At 37.0% G+C, this 19,410-nt stretch overlaps 1 protein-coding gene across 1 annotated transcript in view; it reads right to left on the reverse strand.

Annotated features, from left to right (window-relative positions):
• The window catches only part of LOC150108781 (protein-lysine N-trimethyltransferase SMYD5-like), a 397,190-nt gene that overhangs the window by 276,297 nt on the left and 101,483 nt on the right, over positions 1-19,410 (reverse strand). Inside the window, exon 3 of the mRNA XM_090414210.1 lies at positions 17,977-18,098. Coding sequence (XP_090270336.1) covers positions 17,977-18,098 — 122 coding nt within the window. The remainder of the gene's footprint in view (positions 1-17,976; positions 18,099-19,410) is intronic.

Genomic DNA, 19,410 nt, shown 5'->3' on the forward strand with positions numbered 1-19,410 from the left:
TTCTATACTACTTATGAATTAGCGATCATTGCAGATGCTCAGTCATAGGTCGTATGCGATGCATAATGTTATTCTCAAATCGTCTACTCAATTCGGGGCCCCTCCCAAGATTAAATCCTGAGTGCGCTACTGGTACCAGTACTCATTCTTTGCCACCACATAAAATTGAAAATTTAAGCAATTTGGAAAGAGACAAAAAAAAATATAGCATCAACAAATTAATACTGTACCTATTTAAATAGTAAATAGGAATATATATATAAAAGATTTTAAGTAGCAAATATCTTAACAATAATTGTAATGAAAAATGCAAATTTCATTAAGTACCTTGCTGCAGATGGTCAACAACATTATTGTTAACAATATACTATCTCCATTAGCTGTCATACCTGTTTTTGAATTCATGCTATTTACATACACCACATCTAACGGTAATCCATTCTAATCATGCACCACTCTATGAGAGAAAAATCTAGCCCTCATCCTCTTCTTGACAGCATTCATTCTCAACTTCCGATGATGTCCTCAGGTCCTTTCCCAACCCTATATAAAATGGAAAACTCTTCCAGAGGTATGAAAGTCAAAATCACATTTCCTCCTCTTTCTCTTAGTACCTGCAGTGTACAAATTCTTAATCTGTCTTCATAATTAGATTGAGAATTTGTAGACTGCAGGTATAATTTTGATATCCTTTTTAAAACTTTCCTTTGCACACTCTCTCTCTCTTTTCACTGTATCTGAACACCATGGAAACCAGGAGACCAGACCTGAGCACAATAGCTGAAGTGAGGTCTTATCAAGGAATTGTAACCGGCAAAATGACTTATCTCATCAACATCATCATCAAATTCCTGACATGTACACTCAAGGGGTGTACAGGATATGATAGTACTACATGAAACATTTATATCATTACTAACTTCTTATCTACAATTTTCCTCCAAATCAGTCTGTTACTTGTCAAGACTCCAACATTATCAGACCTTATATTTCTATCGTCAAAGGCACTTTGAACCATATCAATCCACCTATATCTTGGACTTCCTCTGGGTCGTTTTCCTGCCAACCTGGCAGAGAACACTTGTTTTGCTAATCTTTCCTCGCCCATTCTGTTTAAGTGACCACCTGGGATTAGCTCTGCGAATGCATTCCTGGATGCTGACAATGTCAAATTCTTTCCTAATATCCTTGTTTTTAATATGATATTGCCATTGATGCCATCTGTTCATGCCTCTAATCTTTCTCAGGACTCTAATATCTACTCTAATGACTGCCTACCAGCTTTATTGATTCTGTTGTCTATTTCCATATTTAATTTGCCATCTTCAGTAAAAATCGTGCCTAAGTAGCTGAAATGTTTTACTTGATCCACAGGTTCCCCGTTCACAACACAGTTGACATTTTCAACAATTCTACCTATTTTCATTGTCTGTCTTTCAGAACCTTCATACCAAATCTATTACAACAGTTATTCAATTTAGTCAGGGAATCTTGCAAACTTGTAGCGGATTTATTTAGAAGTATAACATCGTCTGCATAAAACAAAGAGCTGACATTAACATCTCCAATTCTGATATCATGTTTAATACCACTTTCCTTCATAATGTGATCCATATAGATAATGAATAACTGAGGGGATAATGTACATCCTTTAAATCAATGTTAAATCTCACACCAGATTTAACATTAAACCATCTTCCTGTACTTGCTTCAATTCTAACTGTTGACTTACAACTCAAATAAAGACTAAGTATTGCTTGATACAATGTCCCATTGACACCATACAACTATAGCGTATTGAATAGATTCTCTCTTGGAACCTTGTCATATGCCTTTTCCAGATCGACAAGACTTAAATACAGATCTTTGTTATATTCCCATGCTTTCTCAACTATTTGTCGTAAAGTGAAGATCTGATCCTGACAGCCTCTATTTGGCCTGAATCCAGCTTGTTCTTCATCAAGCTTTTCTTCCACAATTCTTCTCAACCGTTTCTCAAGTATACTTGCATAGATCTTGCCAGGAACACTCAGTAGGGAAATATCTCTGTAATTCTCACATTCAGTTTTATTTCCCTTTTTATATATGGGTACTATTAGAGCTCTACTCCAATCATCAAGAATTCATCCCTCTCTCCAGACTTTATGAACGATGCAGTGCAGCCACTGTAAGACTTTTATACCACCATACTTCAGCATTTCTGTTCGAATATCATCTACTCGTGCTGCCTTTCCACGTTTCAAGAATTTGATGGCTTTTTCTACTTCAAGTATGGATATGTATTCCTCGCTGTATGCCTGTTGAGCATTTCATTTAGCAATTTTTCAAAGTAATTACTCCATACTTCAAGGATATCTTTTTCTCCCATTTTCATGTCACCATTATCATCTCTAACTCCTTTTACAGCACTCTTTCCTCCATTTCTAAGCTTCTTCAACAACCTCCAGAATATCTTACCACCTTCTTCATATTTATTTTCTATGTTCTTGTCAAAGTCCTCCCATGAGTTTTGTTTAGCTAGTTTTACAGTGTTTAGCTTTCTTACATTTGTCTCTGTATTCTCTAAGAGCACAAGCTGACTTATTTGCCAGGAACTTTTGATATGCTTTCTTCTTTTCCTTCACTGCCTCTTTAACTTCCTGTGTCCACCATGGAGTTCTCATTTTTCTGTCCTTGCAGACAACCTCACCACATGCCTCCCTGCCTGAATCAATCGGGTTTTCTGATTTTTGCCCACATCACCCTGCTTGAGAATGCTTGCCATTGAAGAAGATTAGCTTAGTATTTAGTTTTGAATACTATGGCTACTCCTTCTTTTCCTTGATTGTCATTGCTTGAATATAACATTTTGTATTTATTGCTCAGAAAGATGTCATCAGTTTTTGTCTTTTTTGTTTCAGTCACCCCTATTATGTCGATCTGGTACTTATCTAATTCCTCAGCTAGCTCCATTTCTTTGCCATTCAGGCTTCTTATGTTGAAAGTATCAATCTTTAACTCTGGTGATGTTGAGTTGGGGTATGTTTTCAGATTTGTTCCAGTAGCTGACTTTTCGCTGTTTGCCCTGGTTCCCTGGTGAAAACAACAGAGGGCCTTGTTTAACCAGGCGACGCCACAGCTGGCATGAAATTTTGTAATGTTGTACCATCATTTTCTATACTGGTTTAAGCCAATAAGAATACAATTTGGTCGGCTAAATCCCAAATTGTCAGCCATCCTCATTTGTTCAATATCCAAGTAGATACCCAACAGGGTGCACCACGAGAAGGTGAGGATTGGACATTAGGTCAGAAGCCCTGGTCGGTTCTCCGCATTCCTTTAAAGGCTATGTGGAGGTCTCCTCTCAGTTATATAGCTTTGACCCTTAAGCACCCCTATAATGACTTACCTTTATATGTCAATTTTTGTTTCAGCATTGCAATTATTCTCTGAGTTGTGTTTGCAATCTTTGCTATACGGTCCTTCAACTTTCTGCCTACTAAAACTCCAAGATCCCTAGCTTGATCAGTTTCTTATAGCATAACCCCACCAATATAATATGACATGGGATATCTAATCACACCAAAGTGCATGACTTTACATTCACTAACATTGAACTGATAGCCATTTTTCCATGCCAATTCCAGCCAATTCAAATCATTCTGCAAGTACTGCATATGAGCAAATAGCTGTATGTCGCATATCAAATCCTTCCCAATGTCATTAATGCACAGACTGAATAACAATGGACAACAAATGATCCTTGTTGCACACCAATGGTTACCTTAAATCTTGCAGACTCAAATCCCCTATTATACCACTTTTTGATATGTTAGTCAGCCATCCTCTTATCTACACTAATATTTATAATCAAACCCATATTCTCCAATTTATGCAATAGTCTTCTGTCAAAAGCCTTAGCAAAATTCAAAAGTATCACGGTGTATCCATTCCCCTTGCTAACTCAATGGTAACATTATTATACAATGTCAGCAAGTTGCCCAAACACGAACTTCCCTTAGTAAATCCATGATGTTCATTGCAAAGTAGAGATTCTCTGTCAACTATTTCTGAATGCGAGCCATAACTAACTAACCTTTCCAAAATCTTCACCACCACACCAGAGATACTGATAGGTCAATAGTTGAATATATCAGTCTTTGCACCACCCTTGTGCAATGGGATTACCATACATTCTTTCCACTTCTGTGGAATGTTCTCTCCTATGATACTCAAATTATATAGCCTGATCAAAGGAATAGCCAGTTCAGTTGAACACTCTTTTAGCATCTGTGCTGATATCACATCAGTCCTTATTGCAGAATATGTATTCAGTTTGTGCAACAGCTGTAGTACCTCCTCCTCGTAGACGAGTTTCTTCATCCAGTGAAGAGGAAGCAGTGAACTCAATGTTGCATACACCAGGTTGATAGCTTTTAGCAAAATGGGCACTCATTAGTTGAAAAAACTCTTCTGTATCTGTCACCATCTGCATTCAGAAGAGTTATTCTTTCATATTCACAGCATATCGACAGAATTCTTGTGGGTTGTCTTTAGCTTGCAGAGCCAGTTTCTTTTCATATTCAGACTTAGGTTTCTGTACGACAGTTGCGACTCATCTGGTCTCCTTATAATTTACATAAACAAAACACCCTTATTCATATGGTTCCCTCCACATTATCCTTTTCTTACGAATCTCTTGCTTAATAAGATTACACATCCATTTCGCTCTTACCCTATTAATTATTCAAACTCTATGGACACTTTCCAATATTATGTCATTTCAATATTTTTTAAATGCTTCCCATGCATTGTCAATATTCTTCCCAATGAACAACTGATACCATGGTGCAGAATCCAGCACACTTCTCAGCTGGTCATGATTTCTTGCTTTGTATGCAACCTTTTGCAATGGAACATTTCTTTTTCAGTATGCAACCTTTTCTGAATGGAACATTTCTAAACTTAGCCCTTCTCAAGTGAGGACTATATAATCACTTTCACCATTCAAAGGCAAAATAGTTACGTGTTTAATTTTTTTTTTTTATGTTGAGCCCATACACGAGAGGTTGGTTAATCAACCTATAGTATGTTAGCACCGTGTATAAGTGTCCGCACGGTTAGCCTAGTGGCTGCGCGCTTCGCACCCATATGCCTGGGGAAGGAGTGTCCTAGGTTTGATTCCCGTCAACGAAGCAAAGAGCTTAAGGATCTTCCTCAGCCATAGCCAAGTTAGCCGGTCTTGGGCATGGACAGCAGGGTTTTTCCCCACCAGTTTATCTGTGGGTTTTCATTCTGCAAGCAGGCAAACCGGTCCAGTGAACACACATGGATTACAGTCAGGAATACTGACCCAGCCATAGGTCTGATTCATCAGCTATGCTGGTTCCGGAGCCTGGATAAAATTTGGGGGGACTGAGATGGTGCCGTACCTCCCCGTAAAGGGGACTCACGGCCATGTATCATCATATGATTATTATTATTATTACCATGTATAAGTAGTTGGTTGGAAAAGGAGAAAATTGTTTATATTTGATTTAAAAACCCATCTATTGTATTCCTTGGAAAATTCATAAGGGGGAGGGGAACTCTTCCACAATACAGCAGTAACAGGGATGAAGGAGGAGGAAAAGAAACTTGTTCTGTGGATTTCAAAGTGTACTGTGAAGGGATGTTGGGTGACAGCTGCATGTGTTCCAAAGGACTTAGTACTGAGCAGGGGAATTATTGATGCAATTTCATACTATGAACATTTGCCATGGAAATATTTATGGAATAAATGCATTGCAAAAACCAAATGCATGTGCAAAAGTGGGAGGAATGAGTTGGTAAGAGATGGGTTATAAATCGATCTAATTGTCCACCTCTGTATTGAGTCAAGTATTTTGCAGGAGTTCTTAGGAGCCCCACTCGAAATGTGAGAGTACTATTCAACAGCTGAGCAAATTTGGGATTTGTATAAGGTTAACAGCTGTTCAGGGTTGAAGTAACATCTTGAGCATAACTGAAACACCCTCTGACACTATAATCAAATCTAACTTCATCACTAGCAACTGATCCACTAGATCTCTAACAACACCCCACTATGTATCTGATCTTGCTAGACCACCTCACACCAGATGTTACACTCATAGGTCTCAATGCAAACTGGATTCAAGTCATCCAATATCATTAACAGCATACCCCACTTGTAATATTACAAATTTCTAAATGTACAACATCCACATATCACATGTCACTGCTAATAAAGGTACTGGTATACTGTTCCATTGTGTACTACCCCCCCCCCCAAAAAAAAAGCACTGCCCCATAGCATTCCAGGCTCAGACAAGTACAATAATGACTAGGTATGTATGCATGCATGTCACATTTGTTATAGACTAATTCTCTTCTCCTGTTAAGGTTAACAAATGGCAATTTAAGTCAGGAAAGTTATGAGTCAATAATTACTCAAAATACTTAGTAAACGGGTGAAGAGTCTTTTCATTAGGCCAACAATCCACTATGCTTTACTAGTTATCTTACCAAAAGATTCCAAAACTTCAATTCCTTATACTCCATGATACCCAAGTCTTTATATTCAGGAAAACTTTCCAATTCCTTCTGATTCAATTTATATTCACTGAATTCTGTTTTATTATCAAACTAAATATATTTACATTTCTTCAAATTAAATTTCACTGTTTAGATTTGAAATCATCTGGATAATTTACTATTTTAGCTAATTTTACATCAGTAGACACAGAAATTTTACTATATGAAACGAAATCATTGATAAATGTATTGAATAATGAAGGCCCTAAAACTGAACTCTGGCAGACTCTCCCTTTAAACACTGCTTCTTGCTGCTTACTTTCAACTAATTACTTATTATTTTTAACTTGCAAATGCCATCAAATCTGCTCACCTGCTATTCCACTTCTCTCTCTCTCAGACAGCATCACTATTAGCAGCTGACCTAATGACACTTCTCCAATTCCTACACAGACCAAGTATAAACCATCTCCTACTATACCAGAAACTGAGCATTATATACAGCCTGTGGTTTTTGGCAAAAAGATATCAAAACAACAGAAGAATACTAAACAGCTTCAATGCTAAAGTCTTCTCATTCCGACAGATCTCTCTCTCTCTCTCTCTCTTCAGTCGTATACTTGATCAAACTCAAGCATTGGATTTGCTCCAGACCTGGCACACATCCTACATCTTTACAATTTTGTATACTCAGCTGCCACTTATCCCAATGCATGAAAGCAAGCATATATGTTCAAAGAAAAAAAAAAGGGGGGGGGGGAGATAGAAGTCTAACAACCAACTACTGTCATCATCTCCATACCCTCCAAAATAATGGAGAAAGTCATCAAATAGTGAACTTTTCCACTATTCTAGCAGTTTGTCAGTTAATCAACAACCATCAATATGAATTTGGCCAGTCTAGATACACAAATAAATGGTTCTATGAAAATTCATTGAAAATCATTCATCAAAAGACAGTTTACCGAATGGCAATTCATCCAAAAAGCAATTCGTCAAATAAACAATTAATCAAACAATTTAATGAATGGCAATTCGTTAAAAAGGCAATTTATCAAATAAACAATTAATCTTTCGAATGACAGTTCATTACACGACAATTCGCCACACATGCAGTTGATTAAAAAAACAATTCACTGATAATTTTTCCATGAATTCTTTCATAATTCATCAAAAGATTAAATTTCTTGAAATCTATTGTTTTAAAGTGTTTGGTAAGAATACCTAACATTACCCAAGATGTATACATAGGTGGTCACTGAGACATTATAATTATTTTGTTGTTTTTTTACAACATTATTCTGTAAGCATACCTGCTACTTCATTGTGTAGATAGTGATTTATTGCTAGACAAAAAAGTTCATTCTACCTACTTTTTTCACAACAGTGATCAGATTGAAATCAAAACTGACAAATTTTGATATAATTTTAACTATAAAATTTCATCCAGCTAGAGTGGAATTATTAATATCATTTCAAAACTTCTTTATCAAAATTTTCTAATAAATGTGATCCTGTTGGAACTAAAATTGAATCACACAGACTTCTGCATTTTACAATTCAACGTTTGCACATATTCCACTAAGTCAGAGACTTATTACAATATAAAAAACTAATGAAACTATGCAAGAGAATAGAATGAAAGAAAAAAGAGTAAAAGAGGTGATGAATGATTTCAGGATAGCCATATATGGAATTCCATAGTTAAGAGGATTAGTTAATGAGAGAATCCATAAGGTCTATTATCCAGGAGGGAAAATGAGTAGGATAATTCAGTGTTGGACATGAGGAAGAAACGACAAAGAGGGTTAAAGGGGATACATCATCTAAATGGAATAAGGAGCATGTGAGGACGAATATCAGGAGGTTGAGAAAAGTGAAAGATAACAGTATAGTGGGAAAAGTTGTCAGTGTGTTTTTGAGGTATGACAATTATGAGTTGCAACGGAGAGCCAAAATCATGAATAGTATGCTAGAGAAGCTGTGTGAGGAGAAGGAAGTACAGTTTTTGGATGTATGGCATGTGCTTGAGGTAAGAATGAAATTATATAGGCATGATGTTTTGCATTTGAATGGCAATGGAGTGAGTGCACTGGAGACAGTGTATGTGTGTGGAAGTACAGTGTGTGATCCGTGCAAAAGATGAAGTGAAAAATCAGCAGAGTGGTATTGAAGAGACAGAAGTGCTTGTCAGTGAAAAAAGTAGTAGTGTGAGAGATAAAGAGAGAAGAGAAATGTAAGATGAGAACAGAACAGGGAAACGGTGGGTGGGAGAGCCTGGGAGACATGGCACATAGGGAGAGTGGATCTTGAAAGTAGCAGTGAATATGTGTATGAAGATGGAGTATATTACGATGTGGGTGGGTAAGTTGAAACTGAGCAGATATATGTGGTAAGTGGTGAAAAAGGTGATTGAGCAGGTGTGGTGGGGAAATTACAACCAACAAGTGGCTTCGATAGGACTGGTTATAAACCTAAAAATTATTTGCTGTGTTTTTTTTACAAATGCCAGAAGTATCAGAAATAAGGAAGATGAAATGGTTTCACCAATTGAGTTCATTTGCCTCAAATCATTGGAAATTATTCCAATGATTTGAGGCAAATGCTGGGAGTGCTGCATAATTCCCCTGCTGATGATAGCAGGGGAATTATGTCCACATAAGGTAGACATGAAAGAGGAAAATACTGGCAATGGTTATAAGGAAGTGTGGTGTGACATGGAGGTTGACAGGAAGACACAGTTAGTTGAATGTTGCTATAGGCTATAAAATGTGGAGGGTGGTGATGAAGAAATATACAAACAACTTGAATTAGTGAACAAAGGAAGGGTAATTATTATGGGTGATTTCAATAATAGCAGTATAGATTGGAATGAAGACATAGCATTTCAAAATAAGGAAAATGAATTTCTAAGTTCTTGAGAGAGAGAGATAACTATTTTCAGCAGCATGTAAAAAGAGGGCACGTGAGATTCAAGAATTATAGATCTGATCGTTTCATCAGAGGATGTAATTATGAGCGGGGTTTCACTTTCCTAGAGTTGGTGAGAGTGATCATGAAGTGATCACCTCAGTTGTGGCTAGCCATATGCAGACTTCTGTGAGGAAAGGATATATGTGGAATTATAAGGCTGGTGATTATGACAAGCTTAGGAGACAGGTTGGAGCTATAGCATGGAATGAGGAGTTGAGTGGTAAGGAAATAAATGCTGCTTGAGAACTGACAAAGAAATACATAACAGCAACAATGTGTGAATGTATTTGAAGGCCAAAAGCTGAATAAAGTAGATGTAAAATGGATGAAAGAGAAGCTTAAGCATGAAATCTGGAAAAAGAAGGTACTTGGGAGGCAGTACAAGATAAAAAATGGTAATGATCTTAAATATAAAGAGCTAATAGGCTTCATTTTGGTGATATAAACATTTAAACATTATTTAAATTAAGGGGATATTAAATCCCACTGTTTTAAAACCAATTAAGAAACTCAAAGATTGGAATCAGAGTTTCATGCCGAATATAGTATAGTAAACTATAAAAGTATCGCCGACTACTAGCGTGAGCTAATGCACGTAGTATAAACTCGGGCAACTCGCAGCAAAGGTGGTAAAGTTCTGATCGCTATTCGCCATAATGTAAAACACATTTCCTAGGATTATATTACATTATTATGGTGACCTTCCACCATAATGTAATAACAGCATACATTTCCTAGGAAATGTGTTTTACATTATGGCAAATACCAAGAATAGCAATCAGAACTTTACCACTTTTGTTGCGAGTTGCCCGAGTTTGTACTACATACTTGGATTACGTGCATTAGCTCACGCTAGTAGTCGCTGATACTTTTATAGTTTACTATACTATATTCGGCATGAAACTCTCTGATTCTAATCTTTGAGTTTCTTATTCGGTTTTAAAACAATGTGGGATTTAATATCCCCTTAATTTAAATAATGGTAATAATCAGTTACATCATGAAGAGTATAAAGAACAAGCCAGGAGAGTGACACAGTTAATAAGGAAAACAAAAGTGCAGTATGAGCAGAAATTGGCAAAATAGGCAAACAAAAACCCTAGTTTTTTTTTTTTTTTTTTTTTTTTTAGATAGGTGCCAAGTAGAATGAAGAAGGATCATTGTAAGATGATGTTAATGAGTGAAAATGGTAGAATTGTAACTATTGCAGAAGGCACTGTTGAGGTATTCAGTGTTCAATTCATAAGGGTGTTTCATCCCGATGAGGGTGGAATCATGAGGTTCTTAAATATAGAGGACATAGGAGAGGATGGTTTAATTGTGAGTGAGCAGGAGATATTAGAGGAAATTAATACCTTTGATGTCAATAAGGCAATAGGATTTGGTGACATATCACCATGCATCTTTAGGGAATTGGCATCCCTGTTTAATAAGTCTTACAACAGCACAGGTTCCAAGGGATTGGAAGAGGGTAAAATTTAAAATTGTTCCACTGCATAAAGGTGGTGATAAGGTTGTAGCTTCAAATTATAGGCCAACATGTATATCTGGTTTTCTGTGAAGGTACTGGAGAGATTGGTGAGAAGTAGAATACAGAAATGAGTTGATAACAGCATTATTCTCTGTGGTTATCAGCATGGATTTGTTAAAGGGAGATCATGTTTCACTAACTTATTCATACACTATAACAAGGTGACAAATGCCTTTGACAGGGGAGATGCATATACAGTGGTGTACTTCGATTTTGCAAAAGCTTTTGATAGACTGTCATACAACAAGCTGTTGAATAAACTGAAACAGGGTAATATAACATACTTCTGAGTTGTATCTGCAACTGGCTATCAGAAAACTATCAGAAAGTTGTATATGACGGTGTAGTATCCCAAAAGAGGAAGGTCACTAGTAATATACCTCAGGGATCAGTTTTGGGTCTATTGTTGTTCAATTTGTGTTTTAATGATATTGGGATGGGTTTAACTAGGGATATCCAGCTATTTGCAAATGATGCAAATTGGGGAGAGCAATGCAAAGTCAAGTGGATGTCATAGCCTTACAGGAGGACTTGAATACATTGTATGAATGGGCAGGTAAGTGGAACTATCAGTTCAATGTTGCAAAATGTAAGGTTTTGAGATTTGATAAGCAAAGATGGGATGTAAAGTATAAACTTGGTGGGAAAATGTTAAAGGAAGTAGAAGAGATGAAAGCTCTGGAAGTAATGGTGGGCAAGGACTTGAAATTCATTAGCCACACTACAGTGGTTTTGAAGACGTCACATCAAATAATGCCAATAATGTGGAAGGCCATGCAGAAATAGAGAGGTTATGATGCCATTGTACAAGGCCTTGATCAGGCCTCATATGGATCGTATACAAACTTTGGCAGAGGAGGGTAATATTATCTGAGAAAGTCAGCATGGATTTGTTAATGGGCACTCATTTCACTAATTCACTTGCCTTTTATAATAAAGTGACAAGAGCTGTTTATAAGGAAAACGCATATACAGTTGACCCTTGAATGACGCAGGAGTTAGGGGTACCAATTGTCCTTGCAGTTGGAAATCTACGTATAACTTTTGATTCCCCAAAACCTTAACTACTAATAGCCTACTGATGACTGGAAACCCTACCAATAAAATAAACAGTCGATTAACACACATTTTGTATGCTATATGTATTATATATTGTATTCTTACAATAAAGTAAGCTAGAGAAAAGAAAATGTTATTAAGAAAATCATAAGGAAGAGAAAATACATTTATAGTACTGTACTGTATTTATCAATACCATAAGTTTATGTCATCTGTATACAAGATGAATCATTTGTCGGTACCTACATCAATATTGTCTTACTGTATATGCAGTACATGTTATATGTATTACTAACACTAGGCATCAAAAATGAAAAGATAATGTGAACAAGAAATTCATATTTATTTACAGGTATAACAATTCATGCATTGATAATGAAGCAGCAGCAATATAATTGCTCTATAGTAATTTTTCCTAGCCTAGCCAATACACTAATGAATGAATCATACTGCATCTTTATGTTGGTTTACATTTCTCTCAACTGCAAATGGCATCATGTATGGCTGTAAGTGTTTGTGTGCATAAGTTATGATAAATTTTAACTTTTTATAATAGATTTGTGTATATTTTATGGTAGTAAATGACAGAATAGACTAGTATCTACTTATATTTTATGCATTCATGACATACCTAACTTTATCTTAATATTTTTTTATATTTACAAGATATGCAGTTTGTTTGCAAGTTCTTTCAAATTGTCACAAATTTCAAAATACTCATTGAAAACACAAATCTTTATTACGGTGAATGTCAGTGATACATAACATAATGAAATCATTTAAAAATTGTGCAAATTAAAAGGGATACTGCATAAATAATTAACTTTTTGCTCGGATGATCGTCAATTGAACAAATTCATCAGTAACATCGCTCATTGGAAGAAATGCTAATGCTGTGAAGCATTTAATTTTCGTGTTGAATTCAGCATTTTTTTGATAGTGTAACTTCAAACCAATGGCAACAATTTGGCAATAAAGATTTTGTGCATATGAAATAAACAACCTGTCATAGTTGGTGATGTAAATATGTTAGAAAAAGCGTTGATAGTTGCTTTCTCGAAGTCAACGATTAATATTTTGGGATCTAATGATGAATGTAAGCCCTTTAAGCCACTGAATAATCTGCTGTAAGTTAATTCTGATCTGCCAGGAAGCAAAGCAAAAAGTGCCATGGAATCCTTAGTGGTCTCATGCCAGTCACAAGCCTGGATAAAGGAGGAGGGTTGGTTAGAAGAGTATGGATGCTCTGAGCGTAAAGAAAAAACACGATTGTTATATGATGCCTATACGATCAACAGTGCCTTAAAGGGTTTACGTTCATCATTAGATGAATATTCAGGATCTTCAAAACCTTCTGGAACTAGTGAATGAAGAGAGTGAAAAAATGGGATTAAAATTAAATTCATGGTCATAAGCAAGAAACCAATTCTTAATTCATCACTTTCTTTAAATAGGAAACGAATAGAAAGCGGGACAAAGTTTAAATATCTCGAATGCTGGTTAAATGAAGAATGCAATCCAGAAATGGAAATAAAAGTTAGAATTGAAATGGCAAGAAAAAATTTCTCCTGGTGAAATCAACACTGTGTAACCGCAACTTAAACTTAGATCTTAGAGTACGCATGGTTAAATGCTATGTATGGTCTATACTGCTATACAGTACAGAAATTGGACCGTGAAGACAACATCAATAAAAAAACTTGAAGCCTTTGAGATGTGGTTATACAGACGAATGTTAAAAATCCCATGGACAGCAAAAACATCCAATCAGGAAGTACTGGAACAAATGAGGAGATCACGTGAACTTTTAAATACCATAAAAAGAAGGAAAACTGCATATCTTCGTCACCTACTTCATAATGAAAAATATAAAATACTTCAATTGCTTTTAAAGGGGAAGATAAATGGAAGAAGAGGACAACGAAGACGAAGAAAATCTTGGCTGGCAGACACACAATAACCAATCACAGCCACATGTGCTATGTCTCAGTGTACACCCTGCCTTACCTTCTAGACCATTTAAAATCACTGGAATGCTAAGAATTTGATACTATGTCATCTGCACATCTGTTTAAAGGGCTAAAAGGTATCTGTATTTGTGATCACACACACCCGGGTTATTAATACAAATGCAATACGCATCATACATATGTTTATGCATCGAAATATCTCCTCTTCGTGAGCATTATTATTATTACCCAAGACTCCATGGAGTCAAAGACTCATCTAGGAGGTCCTTTTATCAAACACACAGCTCATCATACCATGCTTTATACACACTCAAATTCTCTGCAGACACCACACTCTCAGGAAAGGCATTCCAATCATTCACAACTCTGCATGAAAAAAAACCTGCTTCTCGCTCCCCTACTCACACTCTCTTTATACAGCTTCCAGGGATGGCCTCTGGTTCTCCCCTGATCTCCCATTATTTTCTGTAGAACCTCTCCAGCATTGATCCTATAACAACCCCTTACTAACTTGTAGGTCTATCATATTTCCCCCTCTTCCTCCTGTCCACCAGACTCTGCAAGCTGCATCTTCTCAATCTTTCCTCATACTCGACATTCCAGAGGTTAGAAACGACCTTAGTCAGTTGCCTCTGGACCCTCTCCAACATCTTCCCATCCTTCTGAAAACCAGGTGATCAAATCTGGGCACAATAGCCTGTGTGTGGCCTAATCAAAGCCTTATACAATGGAACAACAATCTCCCTACTTCTACACGTCAGTGTCCTCCACATCATTCCCAGAAGCCTTTGTGTTGTCTTCACAACTTTGGCTATGTGTCCCCTAAATTTCAGATCCTTATCCACTATCACCCCCAGATCTCTTATTTCCTCCACCTCTGACAATATATCCTCACCAAGCATAAATTCTGCATCCCATCTTTGCTTTCCAAATTTTAAAACTTTACATTTTGCAACATTGAACTCGCATCCCCATTCCCGTGTCCAATCACTCAATTTATTGAAGTCTTCTTGTAAGGCCACAACATCTTCTCTACTCTGCATGGTTCGTCCCAACTTTGCATCATCTGCAAACAACTGAATATCTCCATCCAAATCTTCACCAATATCATTAATATACAAGTTAAATAGCAATGGCCCTAAAACAGACCCCTGAGGCACACCACTAGTAACTTTCCTTTTCCTGGATATTGCTTCCCCATACACAACTTGTTGATACCTATCAGATAGCCAGTCTCCAATCTAATGCACCAATCTAATATCCAACCCCATCAACTCCAGTTTGACTATCAACTTATCATGCAGTAATCTATCAAAATCCTTTGCAAAATCTATGTATATTATGTATCCTTCTCCTCTGTCCATGGAAGCAGTCACCTTATTGTAATAAGTACAATAAGTAGATTACTAAAACATGAACTCCCTTTAACAAATCCATGCTGTCCAAAGATAATACCATTGTTGTCAACCCAATTCTGGATCCTAGTTCTCACAAGCTTCTCCAACAACTTAACTACAACACCTGACACACAGATAGGCTTATAGTCTGATGCTTGAGTTCTATCACCTTCTTTATGAAGTGGCACAATCTTGCCCTCTTTCCACTCCTTAGGAACTTGACCGAGTACAAGACTCGTATTAAAAAAATATGTCAAGGCAGGTGTCAACTCTCTGGCACATTCCTTCAGAATATGCGGTGATATATTATCAAGTCCCACAGCCTTATTTACATCTAGTTTACTCAACTCTCCAAACACCTCTTGCTCACTTACAGTCAGTCTCTCCTCCCCATCATCAACTGCTCTTAATCTCTCCATGAAGTCACATTCACAAGATTGAAAGATCTTTATGAACTGCTCATTAAGTATCTCCACCACACCTTCTGCAACAGCTGTCTTTATACCATTTTCTCCAATCAATGTCACCCTTTCTTTTGCTGGCTACATATCGAAAGAACTCCTTAGGATTCTTTTTGGTTTCATTAGCTAACTGCTGTTCATACCTCTCTCACCCTTGAAATACATTTAGACATTGCATCTACTAGATAGTTTTTGAAAATCCCCCAAGCTGCATTGATCTCTTTTCCAGCTAACTCCTCATTCCATGCTACACCTGCAAGCTATCTCCTGAGCTCTTCATAATCACCCCCATTGTAGTTCCACATATATCCTTTTCTTACAGATGTCCTCACACTACTGGCAACCACACAGGTAATCACCTCATGGTCACTCTCACCAATTGGTGGGTGATTTGACACTTCATTTATAATTATATCCTCTGATGAAATGACCAAATCCAAGACCCTCAATCCTCGTCTGCCCTCTATTACATACTGTCTGAGGTAGTTATCCCTCAAAAACTCAAGAAACTCATTTTCTTTACTTCCAGCTGCTATCTCATCATTCCAGTCTATATTGCCATAATTAAAATCACCATTTCACTATCACCACCATCCACATTACCAGGTCTATAACAACATCCCACCAAATATTTGATTCTATTCACCTCTATCTCACACCATACTGCCTCAAAACCACTGGCCCTATTTCCCCCTCTTGCATCTCTATTTTGTATGGACATAAATCTTTCGCATTATGTTCATATCACTTATTTCACTTATTTCAACAATATCACCTATTTCAACAATTTTTGGGTGAACAGACTCAATTAGTGCAACTATTTCATCTGCCTTGTTTCTTACACTTCTAGCATTTGTAACACAATGCTAGAAGTGTAAGAAACACTTCACAACACAACAGCTCATTCCTGGATCTACAGCTAGTTCCACTGATAGCAATCCTTTAATGTGATCTCTCCATGCTCGACTGGGGCCATTTCCCTTTCTGCTTATTCATTTTAGAACCCTCTTCAATTCCAACTGCTTCCTCTTGGTCCCAGGTCATAGCATTCCTTTCTACACATGCTCTCACATTCTCTTGGAGCATCCACCTTTCTCATGCTGTATACTCCTGTCCACCCTGAGCCTCCCTGTTTCCTTCATCTTGCACACCAATTCTCTCATTCTCCATACTCATGCCACTTACTTCCTCATTCATAACCACCTCTTCAATCTCTCCTGTCGTACTCTCCTGCTCTTCCACATCACTTCTCACTTGATATGATTCATTCTCTATACTCACTTCTCTACCTTCCAGCAACAGTCTCTCCAAATGACTCAAACCATAACCACTCAAATGCAGTCCATTGCTCCCATACAGTTCACTTAGTCCTTCAAACTCATTCCACAAATTAACAAATTGTACTCCCCCTTTCCTCACACATTTCAGCCAACATACCATTCATAATTCTTGCTCTCCGCCTCATCTCACCACAGTCATACCTAGGCAACACAGGCAACATGCTTACTACCTTCCTGTCACACTATTCTTTTTTATCTGTCTAAGCAGCCTCCTGATATCTATTCTGACGTGCACTTTGTCCTCTGTCAAGTCATTCATACCTAGATATTAGTATAATGTGTTTAATTTTATGAATCACGTGAAGTCAGCAAAGAATTAGGGGAGTCTTTAACAGGAATAAATGCAAAAATATAATATTGGTGAAATTGTTATTCCACAGGTGTGCACGCACAGCTAGCACACCCTGAATATATGCTCTTGACACACACACACACACACACACACACACACACACACACACACACAAAATTCGTGCAAGAATCTAGGAATATGCTGAATCCTGCCCCCCTTCTTCTTCTGAAGATGTGCTATTATAAATGTACTTCTCCAAAATATTGAATTTAACTTTATCTGCTACATTATAAATACCTCAAAGAGAGTGAATATTAATGCAATTATTATTCAATATATTTCTTTTCCACTTTGACATACACACCTCCTATAATACTAATAAAATACCTAAATATAGAGAGAAATAAACAAAAAATATTTTTGACCTGATAATACTGTACCTCCATGCATCTTGTAGCTGCTCAAGAGGATGATTAGGATCTTCTGCTGATGCACCAAGGCAGAGAGCCTGATGATACTGTTCATTTGCTTGGTCCCTACACACTGCACAGCAATATGAAACCTACCATCCAGATAAAATAACAAAATATTATTATTCATGAAAAGCACTTTTTTTAGAATAATGGATAATTATCCCTTTAAGCAATCACAGATTGTCTAAAATACTATTTTTTTTAAAGTACTTTAGAAACCTACTTTGCAAGTACTTGAAAGTACTTGAAAAGTTTTTACAAGCATTCTCTTTTTTTTAAAAAAAAAAATTAAGTACTTGTAAAAACCTACTCTAGATGAGCATGATAACTCGAAGAGCTATCATGCTCATCATCTATTATTATTTATTATTCTCCAGGGAATCCAAAGACTCATTGAGGGAGAGTGTGCCAACAGCATCGAATGATTGAACTCCTTCCAACTACTAACTGCGCTCAAAGTTGCTTAACTTTTTTACGAGCCAATAGTAGCACAGGCTCTACCAATCGACCAACCTTTGCTGGCAAAGGTTTGGTCGATTGGTAGAGCTCATGGAAGAACTCAACATCAAAAACTCCGCTGTATAATCTTAACCATAACCATGCAATATTTATCTTAATTATTATGAGAGCAGGGGAACCTTCATGGAGTCTGAAGACATTGCAGAAGTACCACTCTATATATTTCATACATCTCCTTGAACATGCTGACCAACAAAGTGTTCACAAAAGACTCTGGAAGCCCATTCCATTCATGCACCACTCTCACGCAAAAATGTAGTAAGCATGCATCCTATCTAACCACACTCTTATTCAATTTCCAGGAACGATCCCGTGTTCTGTCCCTTCCCCCTCTAGTCAAGTGCTGAAATATTTCCTCTTTTTCAGTTCTATAAAAGAACACTTTAAGTAACTGAAATGTTTCCATCATATTCCTCTCTTCTACCTATCAACCAATTTTACAATGCACAAATCCTCAATCTGCTGTCATAAGGTGCATTCCACAGGTTACTCGCCATCTGCCTCTGGATTGTCCCCACCACTTTCTCATCTCCAAGAAATCCAGGTGACCAGATCTGAGCACAGTATCTAGATCTGCCATATTAAGACCTTATAAAGAGGATTGATGATTCCTCTTTATAATAATAATAATTCTGCTTGTTAGTGTGTTCTCCAATAACCAAGTAATTCTATGAGCTCTACCTTGGCCACCTATGCAACATGCTCTCTGAACAACTCCCTATCCTCAAATATCTCTAAATTCCAAGCTTCAAATTTCCTGAAGTATAGGTCCAACAATGTGGTACACATTCTTGTGTAGAGGCTTAAGTGCTGTGAGGACATTATGTTGGAGGTTTAATGGATTTTTTACAACACTCAAAAAGAATTAAATTAGAATTTAAT

The sequence above is a fragment of the Typopeltis vanoorti genome, chromosome 2 (genome assembly GCF_054136105.1).
Source record: "Typopeltis vanoorti isolate ZY-2024b chromosome 2, IOZ_Tvanoo_1.0, whole genome shotgun sequence".
In the NCBI taxonomy this organism is placed as follows: Eukaryota; Metazoa; Arthropoda; class Arachnida; order Uropygi; family Thelyphonidae; genus Typopeltis; species Typopeltis vanoorti.